This window comes from Bos mutus, chromosome 7 (genome assembly GCF_027580195.1).
Source record: "Bos mutus isolate GX-2022 chromosome 7, NWIPB_WYAK_1.1, whole genome shotgun sequence".
Taxonomy (NCBI): Eukaryota; Metazoa; Chordata; class Mammalia; order Artiodactyla; family Bovidae; genus Bos; species Bos mutus.
The window spans coordinates 79,164,114-79,182,590 of record NC_091623.1 but is presented as its reverse complement, the minus strand read 5'-3'; the positions used below and the strand labels follow the sequence as shown (position 1 = coordinate 79,182,590).

The 18,477-nt window shown below is 49.2% G+C and overlaps 1 protein-coding gene across 3 annotated transcripts; it reads right to left on the bottom strand.

Moving 5' to 3' along the window:
• Positions 1-52: 52 nt before the first annotated feature.
• HNRNPAB (heterogeneous nuclear ribonucleoprotein A/B) lies at positions 53-6,484 on the bottom strand. Of its 3 annotated transcripts, none has more exons than XM_070374174.1 (8): positions 6,139-6,484; positions 5,666-5,896; positions 4,774-4,942; positions 3,926-4,084; positions 3,622-3,753; positions 1,712-1,829; positions 922-1,062; positions 53-653 (listed from the first exon to the last, which is right to left on the bottom strand). In XM_070374174.1, exons 2-8 carry the CDS (start codon positions 5,872-5,874, stop codon positions 583-585), a joined length of 999 nt encoding a protein of 332 aa, XP_070230275.1. In that variant the 5' UTR covers positions 5,875-5,896; positions 6,139-6,484; the 3' UTR covers positions 53-582. The 3 variants fall into 3 exon arrangements, with proteins under 3 accessions (XP_070230275.1, XP_070230274.1, XP_070230276.1); XM_070374173.1 differs by having other exon boundaries at positions 5,973-6,224; XM_070374175.1 differs by lacking the exon at positions 922-1,062 and having other exon boundaries at positions 5,973-6,225.
• Between the last annotated feature and the right edge of the window lie 11,993 nt (positions 6,485-18,477).

The window sequence follows — 18,477 nt, the reverse complement described above, 5'->3', positions numbered from 1 at the left end:
CTGGAGCACCCGCCCCCCTTCACAGTGTACCCCACACTCACCCAGGCTTGGGGGTTTTTAAATTTTTATTTCAAAAGCTTGGATAGCTTCAATATCCAGGTCGTGGCAAAATCAGGACACGTGTAAAATACCTTACAATACATTAGATTCCCGAAAGGTACCAAAAAGTACAGTAAAATTAACACTTCCATTATAGGAAATGTATGACACAAATAATATAAAACTAAAAGGTGAAAAAAAGGTGACACTGGTTTTCTAAGATACAATTTACTCTTTACAACCAGGGTCCACAGGTCCAGGCTGCAGAGCGGCAGCAGGAAGCAGACCCTCCAATCTGGTTCTGGGTAACCCAGTAATAAAAATCAGCCCATAATGCCGCTCTGGCCTCTTGAGAAACCACACGCTGCCTAAACAACTAGAGCTCTGGAAATATTAAACAGGAGAGTGATTTCCAGGGGGGAAATTTTAAATAAGATGCACATGGGACAGGCCATAGAAAGTTTGCCAAGTTAAATTTGGTACATAATTGTGTTCACTCGATATCCAAACAAAGCGTGTGTGGTCAGTCATCCTGCTGAAGCCTCAGTATGGCTTGTAGTTATTCTGATGGCCACCGCGTCGCTGGCTCTTCCCGTAATTTGTACTACCCTGACCTAGGGACAAGAACAACAATGAAAGTAGCTACAACTTGCTGAACATTTACCCCTGTGCCAGGCGCTTGATATGCATCCTCACCAGAACCAACAACTCTGTTGGTAGGATATCACCCCACCTTCCTGAAACCCAAAAGCTCAAAATCCACTCTCAGACAAAAGCCCAGCCTGTCCGACTCCAAAGCCCCTGCTGCCAATGGCCCCTGCCCTGTCTTTCCTGCCTCCCGGGGTGGGTGAGTGGATGGGGGCCTCCCTCTCTCCTACTTACTGTAGTCGTAGCCGGGGCCGTAGCCGTAATAGCCATAGGGCGAGTAGTCGTAGCCGCCATAGCCGGGCCCGTAGCCCTGCTGGTAGCCGTAGCCCTGGTTCCAGTAGCTGCCGTAGCCCTGATTCCAACTCTGACTCTGACCTGTGGGGGGAGCAGGGCACAGGGGCCCATGGACCATTTAGCACACGCAGGAGCTAGGATGGAGGAAATCCTGCCCTTTGGGTGGCGAGGTTACTATGGCAACTCAGAAAAGCCAAGGGGCTGCTGTCCTGGTGTAGAGGGCCTGAGAGACCCAAGCTAGAGCTAAGAAGGCCAGGCCAGAAAACTGACTTCACTGGGGCAACCAAGGCAGCTCACTTTCATTCAAATCACCCACTGATCACCCCCACCCTCCCTGGCAGCTTGGCCTTAAAAAGGATGGAGTTCAGGCTTTGGAGTCAGAGGGGCCTGGGATGGATGGAGGATAAGCGCCTGGCACAGCATTGCCCTATCCTTCAGCCCGCCCACCCACGGGTGTACCAAGTCTCAGGACAGCCACAGAGCCAAGAACACTCCCACCTTGCCCCCTCAAAACTTGGAGTGTGATGCAGAGGCCCCCTCTGCCCTGGGGCCCCAGGCCACATGAGAAAGATGGGCTCTTCCAATCCAAGCAGCAGCAAAGCATCGACTCAGGAGCCATTCCTGACCGCGCCCACCCTGCTGCAACGAGCACCAGAGAACCCCCAAGACAAACATAGAAGCTCCATGCAGGCAGGGAAATAGGACCCGTCTTCAACTGGGTTCTACTCACCTCCACTTCCACCGCCGCCCCCACTGCCTCGGTTCCCTCGATTGCGATTCCCACGGCCCCCAGAGCCATACTGCTGCTGTTGATAAACCTCTTTGGGCTGAGCCACCTTGATTTCACACTGAAAGTCAAAAGAACAGTGGGTCATGCCAGTGGGACAAGCCTTAAACAGGGAGTGTACACAAAAGCCTTCAATGACAAGCATTAAGGTGGTAGATCTTATCTGCTCAAGACATGCTGGAGTAGGAAACCATACTGGGACTAGCTCAGAACTTCAACTAAAACTCAGACCAAGAGTCACACTGGCCTTTTTTGCTCAAACATTTTCCCAGACTGCTTGAAAAACAAAGAGACACACCCATAGGTCTGCTAATCGTCACCCTTGGCCACTCTATACCTTAACAAGTGGGAGGAGAGGGACAGGCGGGCCAGTGCCAGTCCAGTGTAGCAAGACACCACCTTGGGCAAGGAAGTCAGAGAAGGCTTTCCCAGGTTAAGGGATTTTAGAGAAAGCAGGTTCCTTCCCACCCCTCCCCCCCACCCCAAGAAGAAATAAAACATTCCACTCAAATACACTATTGAGGTGGCAACCCTGACCTCTAACAGGAAAAAAGCCATTGGGGCTCAGGACAGCATTCCTTAAGGCCATCCCGCTGCTCCTTCCTCCTCCAACACTGATCGACTATTGGGATGGGCCAGGTGTATCTCCCCTGCTAGGGCATAAGAGTCGGTTTCCTTTTTGCTCAAAACTCTTGCCTACTGTGGGTGGAAACGCCATGGACTTTCCTGTCCTCCTGCTTTTAAGTGTATTTTTAAAATAAACTTCAATAACATTGGTCTCCCATTAAGACCAATTCTATAAGACGTCTATAAACCATTCTATAAGACATCCTCATCCAAGCATAGTCAAAAATTGGCAGATTACCCCCACCAAGTGATGCAATCTCATGTTTTCTATCCTACTAGGTTAAAACTGCTGAATATAACCACCTAAATTACACTTATTTCACAACCAACCATCAGCAGTTTGACTAACAGCACCACAAAACGGGCACTTCATGCCCGTTTCACATATGGCACATGTCAGTGTCCTCTAGGGTAACAATGGCTCTCACCCAACAGCCCCCTATGATCCTCTCTCTCTTACATAAAATTTAAGGGCCCAATCCCAAGCTTTCCAAATTCCCAGCCAGGACTGAGACTTTCAGGAGCCCCACCCTACCTGTCCCACCTTATCTGGCTGCCACTCCTGCTCAGGCAAAGCCTACCACACCCTGCCAGAGGGTCACACCCTCAACTCCCAACTGCCTCAGCCACCACTTAAAGCATGAACTACCTACCCTTTCTCTTGTCCAGAGTTCAGGAGAAAGAGGTGCCCCTCACTGCAAAGGACTCTGCTCCTTTGAAGTCAAAACTGGCCTTGGATTTAAGGTGGCCAGGACCCTGGGAGCTCTTTGGAAAGGATCTTTGGACTAGGGGTTAATTTAGCCAGCGACCAAAGGGGATGGAAATGAAGAGAGGTGGCTGTGGCTGGAAACAGATAAGAGAAAAGCTCTGCAACAACGTCCATAAGCAGGAGACTTCACCACAGAAATCACTAAGCGGCAATTTTAAAATCTCCTGAGTATACACACTGCATTCTAGATCCAGAACACCTTGCCCTCTAGCTTCATTTCTCTTCAGAAACTGAAGAGACGACTATGCACACTACCCATCCCAGAGGGGCCCCATCCTCCAGTATTCTCCTGCCTCTCTCACGTCCTGTCCTGCCAGCCTAGGAGCGCTGAAGGACAGGACCACTTGTCCCTATCAGGATAGCAGACACTGCACAAAAACAGTAAGGTCCACCCTGGAGAACTCTTGGAGGTGGTTCAGCAGAAGGCTAAGTGCACACACAGCTGAGGACACCTTACCTTACTTCCACTGATGGTGTGGAACTTTTTCTCCAGCACTTTCTTCACAGGTTCTTCTTCTTTAAAGGTGATGAAAACAAAGCCTCGTCTTTTGTTCGACTTTGGATCCATTGGAAGCTCAATGGCTTCAATCTGCAAATACAGGCAAAGCTCAAGACTCTACCTCAGAGCCTATAGGGAACTCATAGGAAAAGGCCCACAAACACCACAGTGGAAAAAAGTTCCAGTCAGCCAAGGTGTCAAGGACCAGTAAGAAGGCAACATCACTGCAGCTGGCAGACCACTGTGGGGGCCACACACTCACCTCCCCAAACTCGCCGAAGTACTCCCTTATCTTCTCCTCAGTGGCTTCAGGATTCAGACCCCCTACAAAAATTTTCTTTACTGGGTCTTTCTTCATGGCCATGGCTTTTTTGGGGTCAATGACACGGCCATCCAGCCTGTGCTCCTTCTGGTCTAGAACCTGTTCCAACAGAAGAGAGTTGGGTTCTAACTCAGCAGTATGACCCGAGACCAGGACCTTATCTCTCAGCCATAAGACTCCCAACACAGGCACACAAAATTGCTTCATCCCCTCTAAACTCTACCCCCAACCTGACTTCCCAACCCAATCTCCAAACTTCACCTGGTTTACCTAAACACTTATAAATCTATCCTCAACCCACCCCCAAGACTTTTGACCATGCCCTGCACCCCTCTTCTTGCCCAGCCAGTCCCATAAACTTAAAGTACAGGCTAAAATTAGGCTGCTAGGGCTGGAATACTCACAAACCACCCTTTACTGGTTATATGATCTCTTCTACTTAACCTTCTGTTTTTTGCAAAATGAGGTTAAAGTAATGCCTATCTCCTAGGAACTGTGGGCTCTCTTCTAATCTTCTCAATGAAATGTTTGCTTTAGCAAGGTCCAGAATAGGCACAAGATAATAAATAAATGGTCCACTACAAACCTTCCTGTATCACCCCAGCCCATACTCACTCCTCCATTTAATCTCTACTTTTAATCCCTTGGAAAAGGATAGGATAAATTCTCAACTTCTCTGCTCTTCCCAAAGCATTCAACTGTGCAAAACACATAAGCCAATCATGATCTAAGAATGGTATCTTGGAATACACTGAGTGAGACTCCTAATTGTGAACTACCCAGCTTACCTTCTCCACACTGGCTGCATCTTTGAAGAGGATAAATCCAAACCCTCTTGACCGGCCAGTGTTGGGATCCATTTTTATTGTACAATCAACGACCTCTCCAAATTTGGTAAAATAATCTTTTAGATCCTTTTTGCTGGTATCCCAGCTCAGGCCACCAACGAACATTTTTCTGAAATGGGTGAAACACATGGCAACAAGTCTTATAACCAACCTGTGATTTTGGAAGGATAGACCCTGACAAAACTCTCACTGAAAGGATTATAAATAAAGCCACCATTCGGATCAGCGGTCTACCTTTGGAATATGTTAACGAGTCTCCCCTACCCTTCCAAACTCAACCTTGACCCTAATAAAGCCTCAGGTGACTCCGTACCCTAAGCCGGTTGAGGAAAGAAAGCACAACCTGACCGGACAGCTAGGACTTGAGGTCTCACAACCGGAAGAAATCTAATTTGTCTAACAACTACGTATCAAAACACTACGGCCCCTGCCACCTCCGATCACTTCAAGGAACTCGAGGCTTCCGGGGCCGAGTCAGAGTTCAGACCAGGACTCCGCCCTCAGCAGGAGCCGGAGGAGGGAGGCCCGGGTGCGCGCCAACTCCGCCCACGCAGCCTAGGCAGCGCGACCCGCCAGGCCCCGGCTCCGAGCTCACTCCCCTTCCGGGCCGCCTGCCGCAGATCCCCGCGCCAGCGGCCCCGGGGCGGCGCTAAAGTCGACCCAACAAACTCTTGCAAACTCCAGCGCGCGGCGTAAGCGGGCGGCGCGGAGTTGCCGGTCTGCGGGCCGCCAGCAGGCCCCGGCCGCCCGCCCCTCCCCCCGCCGCGTGGCGCCAACAAAAGGCGGCCCCGGAACAAAGGCGGCGCCCCCGTCGGCCCGCAGCAGCACTTACCCCGCGTCCTCCTCATTCTTGCTGGCGTTGATCTGGTCGCCCTCGGCGCCGTTCTGGTTGCCGGCCTGGGGCGCCGCGCTCCCGCCTCCAGCGCCCGCCGCAACGCCGGTACCAGTTCCGGCCGGCGACTCGCCTTCGGGGGCAGCCTCATGTCCGTTCTCAGTGGCTCCCGTCGTCTCCATGGGCTGCTCTTCACCCGCTTCCGACATGCTAGGCCGAGGCGCGCGGCTCCTGCAACGAGCAGCCACGGCGCGTCAGGCCGGCGCCACTCCCGCCCAGGCTCCCGCCCGCGGGCCCGGCTGCTCACCTCGCCGCCGATGACGCCGCGGGGCCCGCTCGTCCCCACCCGCCGAGAAGGCACCGCGGGCTCGGCCGCGCTCACGCTCGCGCTGCCGGGCCTCTCCCCCGTCTACCGACGGAGCCGCTGCGACCTCACGCTCGCCTATTCCGCCTCCGCAGCCACAAGAACCCACCGACTCCAAAGCTCGCCCCGGCCGCGCGGTGCCGCCGCCTGACAATGCCGACTCGTGGCGCTCTTTATAATGCCGGAGCCAAGGCCACCTCGCAACAAGGTGCATGCTCATTGGCTTCGCCTGTCTGTCACTCAGCCCCGTGCCGGCTTCCCATTGGCCGCAGCGGCGCGCGCACGGTAGATCCGGGCGGGCTTTGTCCTCATTTTAGAATCCGCGCGAGCCGGGGCCTTGCGGAGGGTCGCCGGGTTTGGTGGCTAGACGGTCCTGTCCCGAGCGGCCGGTGGTTTGAGCCCAGCACCGGAGAGGCGCAAGCCTGACCCTTCGCCTTCTGAGGCCGTAGACCCTGGTCCCCGTGCGCCCTAAACCAGCACTGTCAGCCTCGGCCATTCCATTTCCCAAAAGAGGAAACTGGACTCCAGGAAGTCTCGGAAACCAAGGTCGCCCGGCTGGAAGTGCAGAACCCGGCCTTCGGAGATTGGGCGCATAGTGTCCTCCAAACCCCAAGAAATTGGGACGGAACCCGCCTTCCCTCTTGACCTTGGTGCCGTCAAAGCCACTCGCTCCAGCCCCTTCTGCCGCCTCCCCCGCGAAGCGAGAAGCGAGGAGGGGGCGGAGTTCGCCGGGTGGCCAATGGTGCTCCACGCGGGAGAAACGGTGGGACTGCGGTGTTCCCCATTCTTAGGTCGCTTGGCACCACCTTGACGATTAGCATCACCTTTTTACTTTTGATTACTTAATATCTTCAATTCGTTTATTTTTTGCTGAAATCTGTTTTTAAGAAGACTACACCATTTCCTTGAAATCATGCAGTTTTGGGGAAAGGAAGAATAGTTCTCTTTTTCTAATATACAAAATACTTAATACTTATTTATCTTCTTGACCAAGCTTGAAAGGCCTGTATAGTCATGATCCCTTTTAACCATATGGGTGAGAAATACCAAATGAAGGATTAAAACTTCTGAAGCTCGGGGGTTGCCAGATAACAGCAGAACACAAGTAGCTGACATCTCCCGCTGGAATCCTGTGGCCGGGCCCAGTGTGGTGGGCTGGGCATTCTGTTTTCTCATCTGGTCTCTTAACAACCCTATGGAAGTTGACAATCAGTTTATAAATGAGAAGCCCAGGGCTCTGGTCTGAGGCTCACTCCCTAAGCCAACCTGCTCAGTCGTGTCCAGCAACCCGATGGTCCCAAAGAGCCTGGCTATAGTTGCTACAGTCTCCTCTGTCCATGGAATTCTCCAGGCAAGAATACTGGAGTGGGTAGCAATTCCTTTCTCCAGGGGATCTTCCCAACCCAGGGATCGAACACAGGTCTCCTGCACTGCTGGCAGACTCTTTACCATGGGAGGCACCAGGGAAGCCCAGTGAAGTTGCCATAAGAATAAAATGTCACAATTTCACATTTGGAAAAAAATAAATTTCAAAAAACCTTAAGGTTTAGCCACACAATGCTGCATCTCCCCCAAGGTATCAACCACCTAGAGCTGGGACACCCACCCCCAAGTGAGCAAATGCCACTGGTTCATCCCAAGGCTCACCTGACCATTTCACTTTCAGGCTAGATTCACATCTCTCTATAAAACCTTGGTCACTCCATAAAACCTTGGTGGTAAAGCTTGCAAGGAAGTCCCTAACAAACTCTCCACCCCAGTCTTTGCTCACCTACAGAAATAAGAACCAGGGTTTTTGGCCACAGGCAATGATGGGCACAACTGACCAAGCAACGAAGAAAATTCAGGTAATCAAGGTCAAGTGTAGCTGCAGGACATAACCACTGAGGGCATGTGTGTGTCAGTCATTCAGTTGTGTCTGACTGCAGACCCATGAACTGTAGCCCACCAGGCTTCTCTGTCCATGGGATTTTCCAGGCAAGAATACTGGAGTGGGTTGCCAGTTCCTTCTCTAGGGCATCTTCCCAACCCAGGGATCAAACCCTGGTCTCCCACATTGCAGGCGGATTCTTTACCATCTGAACCACTAGGGAAATCTGCTCTTGTCCAGTTGGATTCCATTAGCACAATTTGGGAAATGCTTTCAATGACATGTCAAGTCTGAAGGATGACAACAGTTGGATGGTGCTTCACAGTTTGCAAAATACCTTCACCGACCTTGTTTTTTTAGAGCTTCAAAATAACTTTGTGTGCAATTATCCATAGTTTAGACACAAAAACACTGAAATCACACAGCTAAAATCTTAGCCACAAAGTCAACACTTCCAACTGTACATTGTTTCCAGTGCTCCTGACTACTGTAGGACAAGGGGGCTCTGAGCTTCTGAGTTCTTTGGTCTAAATTAGATCTCAGATTAAGTGATTTTGAGGCTCAAAGGAAACATACTTTATAAAGAACTGCAGACAAATGGGGGTCAGTCTCAATACACAATTTGTACTCAAGAGTGCTTCTGACAAAGGCAGGTCACCAGGCTGTTTGGAACCAGCAGGAAGTCCCTTTGACACAAGGAACTCTTGTTATTTGGTCTGAATTACAGACTTAAGGGCATCTTCTAAATCAATGAGGTTCTCAAATCAGCAAGGAGCCCAGTAACAACAGCGTAGAATAGAGAGGATAGACACAAAATGAATTTTGAAAGTTGTTTAAATTACATGAATTTTTCTATTTATTTATTGGGTCTGGGCCTACAAAGTGGAAACTGCAAAAGTTAATTGCAAATATGTTGACTGTTGTGGCTGACTCCCATATGGGCCACTTCCTTCACCACAGCTCCATGGGCTTCAGCTCCTTTGCTTTTGCGCTGACTCTGGCTCCAGCTGGAGAAGACTTCCTAAAACACAAGTCAGATCTTGTCACACTCTGCATGAAAACTCTGGCTGACTCCCTAGTACTCTAAGGATGAAGTCTTAACCCTGCATAGGGGTAAGAGAGACAGCTGAGGCTCACAGAAATCCTTGCCCTCCTCCCTCCAACCTCTCTTCATCTTGAGTAGAAGAGTCAGTTGAGACACCTCCTGTCAGTTGGGCACCTCCCCCAGATCTCCTTTTTCCTGGACACCATGTGTTCTGCATGGCAGAGCTACATTTTGGAGAAGAGCTGTTTCACCCACGTCAGACTTGATGTAAGAAATGAACCTGTACTGGGTCAAACCAGTGAGATCTCTAATTGCAGCCTAGTCACACCTGACCATTCCACATGGCTGGAGCCACCCCAGTCACATCTCATGCTTAGCTCTTCATGCTAGCCGTGCTGATTTCTTTTATTTCCTGGAACTCACCTGCATTCGTGTCTTTCCACATGCTGTTCCCTCTACCTGAAATACTCTTCCACAGATTTCACCTGCCTACCCTGCATATCTGTTTTGGATTGAATTGTATCACCACGAAAGATCTGTTCAATTCCCAACCTGTGGTACCTGTGCCTGTGACCTTATTTGGAACTAGGGTTTTGGAGATGTAATCCAGTTAAGATGAGGTCAGACTGAAGTAGGTGGCCCCTTAATTCAATAAGACTGGTGCCTTATGAGAAGACACAAAAGCAGACACAAGGAAAACACTGTGTGACGACGGAGGCAGAGACTGGAGTGATAAGTCTACAAAGTAGGTGCCTTGGTCAGTTTGGCTGCTATAACAAAATACTATGGCCTGGGTGCCTTAAACAACAAACTAATTTCTCACGGTTCTAGAAGCTGAGAAGTCCAAGATCAAGATGTCTGACGAGGACCTGCTTCCTAGTTTGCAAATGGCTATCTTCTTCCTGTATCTTCACATAGCAGAAAGCACAGAGAGAAGCAAGCTCTCTCATACCTCTTCTTAAAAGGGCACTACTTACATCATGAGGACCCCCACCTCGTGACCTCATCTAAACCTAATTGCCTCCCAAAGGCCCCACTTCCAAATATAATCACAATGGGAATTAGGATCTCAGCATATGAATTTGGAGGAACACAAACATTCAGTCCATAACACAAAGGGATACCAAGAATTACTAGCAGCACCAGAAGCTAGGAGAGAGGCATGGAGCAGATTCCCCCCTAGAGCCTTCAGAGCAAGTGTGGCTCTGCCAACACCTGGATTTTGATCTTCTAGACTCCAGAACTGTGAGACAATAAATTTCTATTGTTGATACACCCCTCAGCTGGTAGGGCTTTGTTATAGAAGCCCTAACTGATTAATCCAACATACATCAGAATTCAGCTTCCTCCAGAAGGTTCTCTCTCAGGCCCCAAGGAAGGGAGCCTCTCAGAACACAGACCACACGGTACTGACACTGACCATGAGCTCAATGAGATCCTACACCAGGGCTGTCTCCTTCACCTGGACACCTGCAGTGGGCACTACAATACTTGCAGAATGAATAAAAGAGTCTCCTAACCCAAACTGACACATGGATTCCTAATGGGCTGAATCTGTCAGATGTGTTTGCTTGCCTATATAATGTCTTGAATATTGTAAAAAATATATATATTTGCCAACATTTATAAAGCATATTTCTACAAAATGTTACATTTCCAGGTACTTTGGAAAATTTTTAGATGAAGTCACACTGGACCACAGTCTCACATGTTCACGCTCAGCTGGAGCTGAGTCATACTGCCCCTCAGCAGGTGGAGCAGGTGCAGGTGCTGTCCAGCTCATTCCAGCCCCTACAAGGGCCCAGTGTCTTGCTCCTGGGCCGTCTAAACTCATCTCATCAACTGAAACCATTAGGGGTGCCAATCCCTAGCTAGGCCTCCATGAAACTCAGCTTCTTCATCTGTAAAACAGGGATGACAACACCTGCCTCTCAGCACTCCTGCAGGGATCAGGAACTGTCCACCAAGAGTTTAGTATAGTGCCAGTAGGTATAACTGTCATTGTTAGTGCTAGGACTGCTGACAATAATAATACTAGCTCTCAGGGACAACTCCTTCACTTGAGGAGCTCCCCATCACAATCGAATCCTCAAAACAGAAGTGGGAGACCTGGAGAAGCTCTTCTAGCCAGTATCCCCCACCTGCTAAGATCACATTCTTGCAACAGCTACCTGTGCCTAGTTTGAGTCTCAGAGGCAGCCTCTGCCTAGCAGAGACCAATCAGAATCGCCTAGGACACCCTTCTGGAATCAGACCTTAATGGAATATGTGGTTCACGTACAGACCTAACCCTCCCAATCTCCGCTGAGCTCACAAGGCTGCATTCAGTGGCTACAGCGTGCAGAGGGGCCCAGCCTGGCTTCATGTCACAGATCTCCTGTGTAGCTTCTAAGACTACTACTATTTAGAGCCATAAGGTAGAAGGGACGTGGGTCACTAAATGACCCTGTGGAAGAACACCGCTTCTCTAGCCTGAATACCACCTGGGACTGTTACCTGTAAGAAAAGGACCCATAATCCCTTCCATCTTGTGGCCCTAAATCGAGGCCCCCATGGCTAGAGTCTCAGTTTTTACAGTATTCTGGGCACAGACCGTTGGACAGGGATGGATTCAGGACACAGTGCTGCTGACCAGGTCAGGGAAAACCTATGAAACCAGGAAACACCCATCTCCCCTCTGAAAGGCAACAACAGCTACTCATCAGAGCAGCCTTGGAGGCTTTTGTGTGTGTGTGGTTTATCCCTGCCACTAGTCAGGGTGGCCCCAGGGGTCTCTCCATTTGAACTGTAGTATCTGATTACATAACAATTCATATATTCATTCATTTACTAACAGCTCGGGCTTCAACTGCCATCAACGTGCCCCTCAGGACAGATCTGTTTTTTGAACTGAAAACCTGTGTGAGTCACTATCTCTCAGCATCTCTCCTGAAATGTCCCCAAGGCCCCTCCATTTCAGCATGTCTGTTCCCCTGAGCCCAGACCCTCTGCCATTGCTCTTGGCTGCAAAGAATGCCTCTGCCACCCACCTGTGCAGGCCAAGAACCTGGCTGGACCAGCCTTGATGCCCCTTTCCCCACTCCTCCCCTATCCAATCCATCACTGAGACCCCAATGTGGCTTTTTGACTGTCACCTTCACGAAGGTTTGCACTATGAGAATATCAGTCAGGGCAGGATACCCTGTGTACCAAATATATCTAAAAGCCATGAAAGATTTTCTTACAGATAACAGTCCCAGGTGGTATTCAAAATAGAGAAGCGGCTCTCTTCCACAGGGTCATTAAGGGACCCATGCCCCTTCCATGTTATGGCTCCACCAGCCCCTCAGGCCTTGTCATCGCAAGCAGCCGGCAGAAGGAAACACACAGAGAGGAACAGGTGTGAGGCTTGATGGCCCAGGCCTGGAAGTGGCACACGTGGCTCTCACTCACTCTCCATTGGCTGGAACTCTGCTTGTGGCCTTGTGTTACTGCAAAGGGCACTGAGAAATAAGCCGAGGTACTCGTACAGGGAAGGCAAGGACAGAATGGGTGCCCAGTTTTTCACACTAGGCTTCAACAACTGCATGTTAGTGACGGGGAACGGAGACCAGAGGAAAGCTTTCCCTCAGTCAGCCCGCCTTTCAGGGACCGTCACCAAGTGCCCCAACTATCAGAGGCCACCCCTGCCCTTGTCCTGGGAGCAAGTCTACTTTCTACGTAGTAAGATGAACACCGAGTCAGGGAAGCACAGGAGGACAGGGACACACAGGAGAGACATGAACCGAGCCCGGGAAGTGGGCAGGAAGGACAAGGATTTTCACAGGAGCATTTGCTGGGCTGTGCCATGGAGACTGAATGGGGGTTCTTCAGACAGGGATCGGGGAGAAGGGGTGCAAGGCAGAGGAGACCAACTGAGCAAAGGCTCAGCATCCAAGAAAGCAGACTCTTTAGAGAGCTGCAAGTAGCCCTACATGACAGAGAGGAGTTGAGACTGGGCAGTTTTACAAGCCATGACAAAGGGTTTCATTTATCTACAGGAAACAGGAAGTCAGTGAGTTCTGAGATGGCAATGGTCCATGAAAGGAGGGGGTGATGAGAGACATTAAGGAGGGTATGTGGCTACAATCCTGACTCCATGCATAGGGGTGAGATGGGAAGTAAGGATGGAAAGTTGGACCAGAACCACCAGGTGGAGGGCCTTGAATGCCAGGCCTGACAAGAAAGGCAGAGGGCGAGCACTGTCTGCCCCTCTCAAGGAGAAAACCATCCCACCACAGGTGATGACCCACTCGCTTCCTTCCTATGCCTGCCTCCAGCAGCATAGTCTATTTGTCCATTTCTTCTAGTACATTAGTCCCTAATGGCCAGGAAAGGATCAAGAGATGACCCATTTCAAAGATGAAGTCCATTCATTACCAGGGAAGAAAACCAAAGGTCAGGGAAGGGAGAGTCTCTTAGTCCATTCAAGCTGCTATAGCAAACTGGTTCAAAATTGGGAAAGGAGTACATCAAGGCTGTATATTGTCACCCTGCTTATTTAACTTATATGCAGAGTATATCATGTGAAATGCTGGGCTGGATGAAGCACAAGCTGGAATCAAGATTGCCGAGAGAAATAGCAATAATCTCAGACATGCAGATGACACTACCCTAATGGCAGAAAGTGAAGAACTAAAGAGCCTCTTGATGAAGGTGAAATAGGAAAGTGAAAAAGCTGGCTTAAACTCAACATTCAAAAAATGAAAATCACGGCATCCGGTCCCATAACTTCATGGCCAATAGATGGGGAAACAATGGAAACAGTGAAAGAGTTTATTTTCTTGGTTTCCAAAATCACTGTGGATGGTGACTATAGCCATGCAATTAAAAGGCACTTGCTCTTTGAAAGAAAATCTATGACAAACCTAGACAGTGTATTAAAAAGCAGAGATAGCACTTTGCCAACAAAAGGCCATATAGTCAAAGCTATGGTTTTTCCAGTAGTCATGTATGGATGTGAGAATTAGACCATAAAGAAGGCTGAGCACCAAAGAGCTGATGCTTTTGAACTGTGGTGTTGGAGAAGATTCTTGAGAGTCCCTTGGACTACAAGGAAATCAAACCAGTCAAAATGAAATCAACCCTAAATATTCACTGGAAGGACTGATGCTGAAGCTGAAGCTCGAATACTTGGGCCACCTAATGCAAAGAGCTGACTCGTTGGGAAAAACCCTGATGCTGGGAAAGATTGAAGGCAGGAGAAGGGGACAACAGAGGATGAGATGGTTGAGTGGCATCATCGGCTCAATGGACATGAGTTTGAGCAAGCTCCAGGTTATGGAGAAGGACAGGGAAGCCTGGTGTGCTGCAGTCCATGGGATTGCAAAGAGTTGGACACAACTGAGCAACTGAAGAACAATAGACTACATGACCTATAAATAACAGAAATTTATTTCTCATGGTTCTGGAGGCTGAGAAGTCCAAGATGAAGCACCAACAGACTGGATGTCTGGCAAAACCCACTTCCTGGCTCTCAGATGGCTGTCTTCTCCCTCTTAGTCCTTTCTCAACTGGCAGAAGGGATAAGAGAGCCCTATGGGGTCTCTTTTATAAGGGCATTAATCCCATTCTAGATAGTTCTACCCTCATGACCTAATCACCTCCCAGGCCCTACCTCTTAACACCATCACCTCAGGGAGGGGCAGAGGGGCAGTGTTAGGATTTCAAGATATGAATTTGGTGGGGAGCACAAACATTCAGTCTATAGCAGGGAGTAGTATGTCCAGTGACATCAGGCCTAGAAGCCAGGCCTCCATGTGCCGTGTTCTCTCAGCTCCTCTAGCACCCTCCCAAGCTCCGAGCGCTTGGGAAACAAGAGACCAGAGGCATGCTGAGGATTTCATCCTGTCACTTCAAGTGCTGAGTGTAAGAGACCACAGCTATGAAAAGAGAAACCCCACCTGTCTCCTACAAGCTAAGAAACAGGAATGCATACACGGGTACCATCTCCTTGGCACCTCCCACCCTCTTCTCCTCCCAGAGGTCATGGCAAAGCTAGCTCCTGGGTGCGACCACCGAGTGCATGGAGCCATGGCTCTGACAGTCATGCCTGCTCCCAGCACAAGGCCAGCACAGGCAGGACTGCCAATGCTGGGCAGAGGGTGCTGAGGAAAGAGGAATGATCTCTAGCCATGAGACTCTCCTGATGTGAAAAGCAAGAATTTGGGGGGTAGATGCTGACACTTAACATTCTGTTTCCACATTCTGCCAGTGAACTGGCCAAAGCACTTCTCCAAGCAGGGGGCACCATCTAGGCTCAGAACAGAAGATAAGCGCATACTGTCTCCTGATCCAGGGGATCTGAGGGATGGAAGCTTCTCAAGGCACGGTCCTCATTCCACACTCCCTCACCTGGCTGACTGCTCAGGAAACTCTTGCATCTCAGAAGCTGTCTTGCCCTCCAACTTCTCATGGCTGCCCCCTGAACAACTCAATCCCACTGCCCAATCCCACTGCAGCCCCCTGACCACTGCCAACCTAGGCCTGCAGAAGCCTCCTTGGTTTGCATATCCATTTCACCCTGGCCTTCCACCTCTCCTTAATGAAAACCATGTGCCCACGCGGCCCCACACACTACTCCTGAATGCCTCCTCTCACTTCCCTCAACACAAGTGGACGGAGGGGCCATCTCACCCTCCACTCCCCAGTCTCATTCCTTGAGCAGCACTACACTACAGAAGTATGATGCACACCACAAATGCAAAAGCATGGACAATTTAACATTTTCTACTAGCCACATTAAAAGACTATTACAAAATTAGTAAAATAGTAAAAAAAGAAAGAAGTGAAACTAATTTTTAATAATAGATTTAATGTAGACTAATCTACACAAAATATTATAATTTCAGTATGTAATCAACATAGAAAAGCATTGAGATATTTTGCTTGTTTTTTAGATTGCCTGAAATCCAGTGTGTATTTACACTCACAGTGCATCTTAGTCCAGACTACAAGCTTTTCAGGTGTTCAGTAGCCACACGGGGCCAGGGGCCACTGTGCTAGACAGCACAGATCTAGACCAGGGGTTGGCAAACCAAGGCCCACAGCCTAGATCCGGCTGGCTTACTGTCTGATTTTGTATGACTCTTGAACAAAAAGTGATTTTTGGTGGGTGGGAGGCACATCTCGAATCTTGTGGAATCTTAGTTCCCTGACCAGGGATAGAACCTAGGTCCCCTGCAATGGAATTACAGAGTTCTAAGCACTGGACCACCAGAGAATTCTCAGAGTGATTTTTTAATATTTTTAAATGAATGAAAAAAATCAAAAGAATAATACTTCATGACACAAATTCTATGAAACCCAAAGTTAGTATTTATAAGTAATGTTTTAAATTCTGTCAATAAAAATGTATGGAAATATGCTTCATCTCTTCTTACATTTTTACTTACCTACATAATACCCTCTCAATTTTCCTCTTGGCCCACACAGCAGAAAATATTTACTATCTGATCCTGTACAGGGAAATGCTTGCCCAGTTCTATCCTAGGCCATTCTCCTACTCCCTAGACTCCAATACAGGAGCTACAGATCTGGCTTTGAAATCAAAAGGCCCAGCTCAAATCCCAGCTCCCCTGCATCCCAACTCTGGGATTTAGAACAAGTCATTTCCCCTTTGGGGGCCTCCATTTTCTTCTTGAAAATCAAGTCAGCACTCAAGTGGGTGTGAAGAGGGTGGAAACAAACCCATCGCCAGCCACAGAGCAGGTTGCTCATTCACTTGTTCCCGGTCCTCCAGTCTCTTCCAGTTTCCAGTCTTCACATCTCCAGGCACAACACCTGTCTACCAAGCCCCCCCCCACCTCACTCAGTACCTCAACCAGGTGACAACTGTACCCGTCCCCTTCTCCCAGCATCCTCAGCAGTCTCTACCTCCACTGGCAAAAGCCCCATTTTGCTGGCTTTTGAATCATTCTGGTGGCACAAACTTCTGTCTACCTAGAAGAGCTTCCTTCTCTCTCACCAAATTCTGTTTCCTCCAAGATAACACCCCTGAAGCCCCAGCAGTGCCCTTTGGCTCACAGCTCTGCCCCTCTGCGGACTTGACTTCCGCCATGCCTGAGAGGTGATCTGGCTTGCACACAGCTGTGGTTCTTCCAGGTGAGGACCAATTCCGGGCCCAATCCAAGCCAGCCCTTGGCACACACAAGGGTCTCAACAAATACTTTAGACTGGCCTAGTGAGACATGGGACCGGATTTCCAGGGCCATGTCCTTCCTTTCCCCTCTAGCTCCATGACAAAAATCTCATCAAAAATAATCCTGGCTGCTCCCTTTTTCAACAGAGCCTCCTCCTCCCAGGGACACCGTTACCAATCTTGCCCAGTCTTAACGGCTTCTGCTTTTCTAGAACCAGCTCCAGTCACGCTCTCTCCCCAGCCAATGTCAGTCTGGTCACCAGCTTATGTTAGGCTAGTCTAGGCTCTAGCTCAGGGCCCACCAGTCTTCCTTTGTCACATCCTGCCAATAAATCGTTTCCTGCTAGGGAAGTGCTTCTTCTAAAATTGACCTTCCCTTTAATTGGTAGGTCAGAACTCCTTCCAGCAATGCAGAACGATGGCCTAGAATTGAACTTATTGCCAACAAGTACTCTTGGCCCCAATTAATGTTGCTCCATTTGGCCAAAAAGGTGAGAACTAGCCTCCCACTGGTGGAGCTTTGGGCCTTGACCCACGATGGAATCAGCTTCCTCATGCCAATCACCAGATTTTCCTTCCTGCTAGCCACCTCTCAGTTTCATTTTTTCCCAACATTTTTTATTGAGATATAATTACATATCATAAAGTCCATCCACTTACGGTATACAATTCAGTGGTTTTAACATATTCACAGAGTGGGGCAATGGTCACTATATTCTCAGGTTACCACGCTTTCATCACCTAGAAAAGAAACGCTTTACTGGTCTTCACCCTTTACCCTTATCCTTACCCTTTAACCCTTTACCCTTACCATCCTCACTCTCCCCTGGCCCCCACAACCACTAATCTACTTTCTGTCTCTATCGATTTACATATTCTGGACATTTTCTATAAATGGAATCATATAATATGTGGCTTTTTGCATCCGGCCTCTTTCATTTAGCATAATCTTTTCAATGTTCATCCATATGATACTGTGTGTCAGTACCTCATTCCTCTTTATTGCCAAATAATTTTCCACTTCTTTTGCTGGTTCCCTGGCAGAGGCTGAATCTCAAACTGCTGAAGCACCCCAAGGCTCAATCCTCTTCCCTTCTTTGTCCCTCTCTACTCAGTTCCTGGATCTCAGAGATTCGTTCAATCTCTTGACACAAAATAACACCTATATGCAAATGACTCACAAATCTCTCTGCTGCTGTTGCTGCTGCTAAGTCGTGTCAGTCGTGTCTGACTCTGTGCGACCCCATAGATGGCAGCCCACCAGGCTCCGCCGTCCCTGGGATTCTCCAGGCAAGAACACTGGAGTGGGTTGCCATTTCCTTCTCCAATGCATGAAAGTGAAACGTGAAAGTGAAGTCGCTCAGTTATGTCTGAC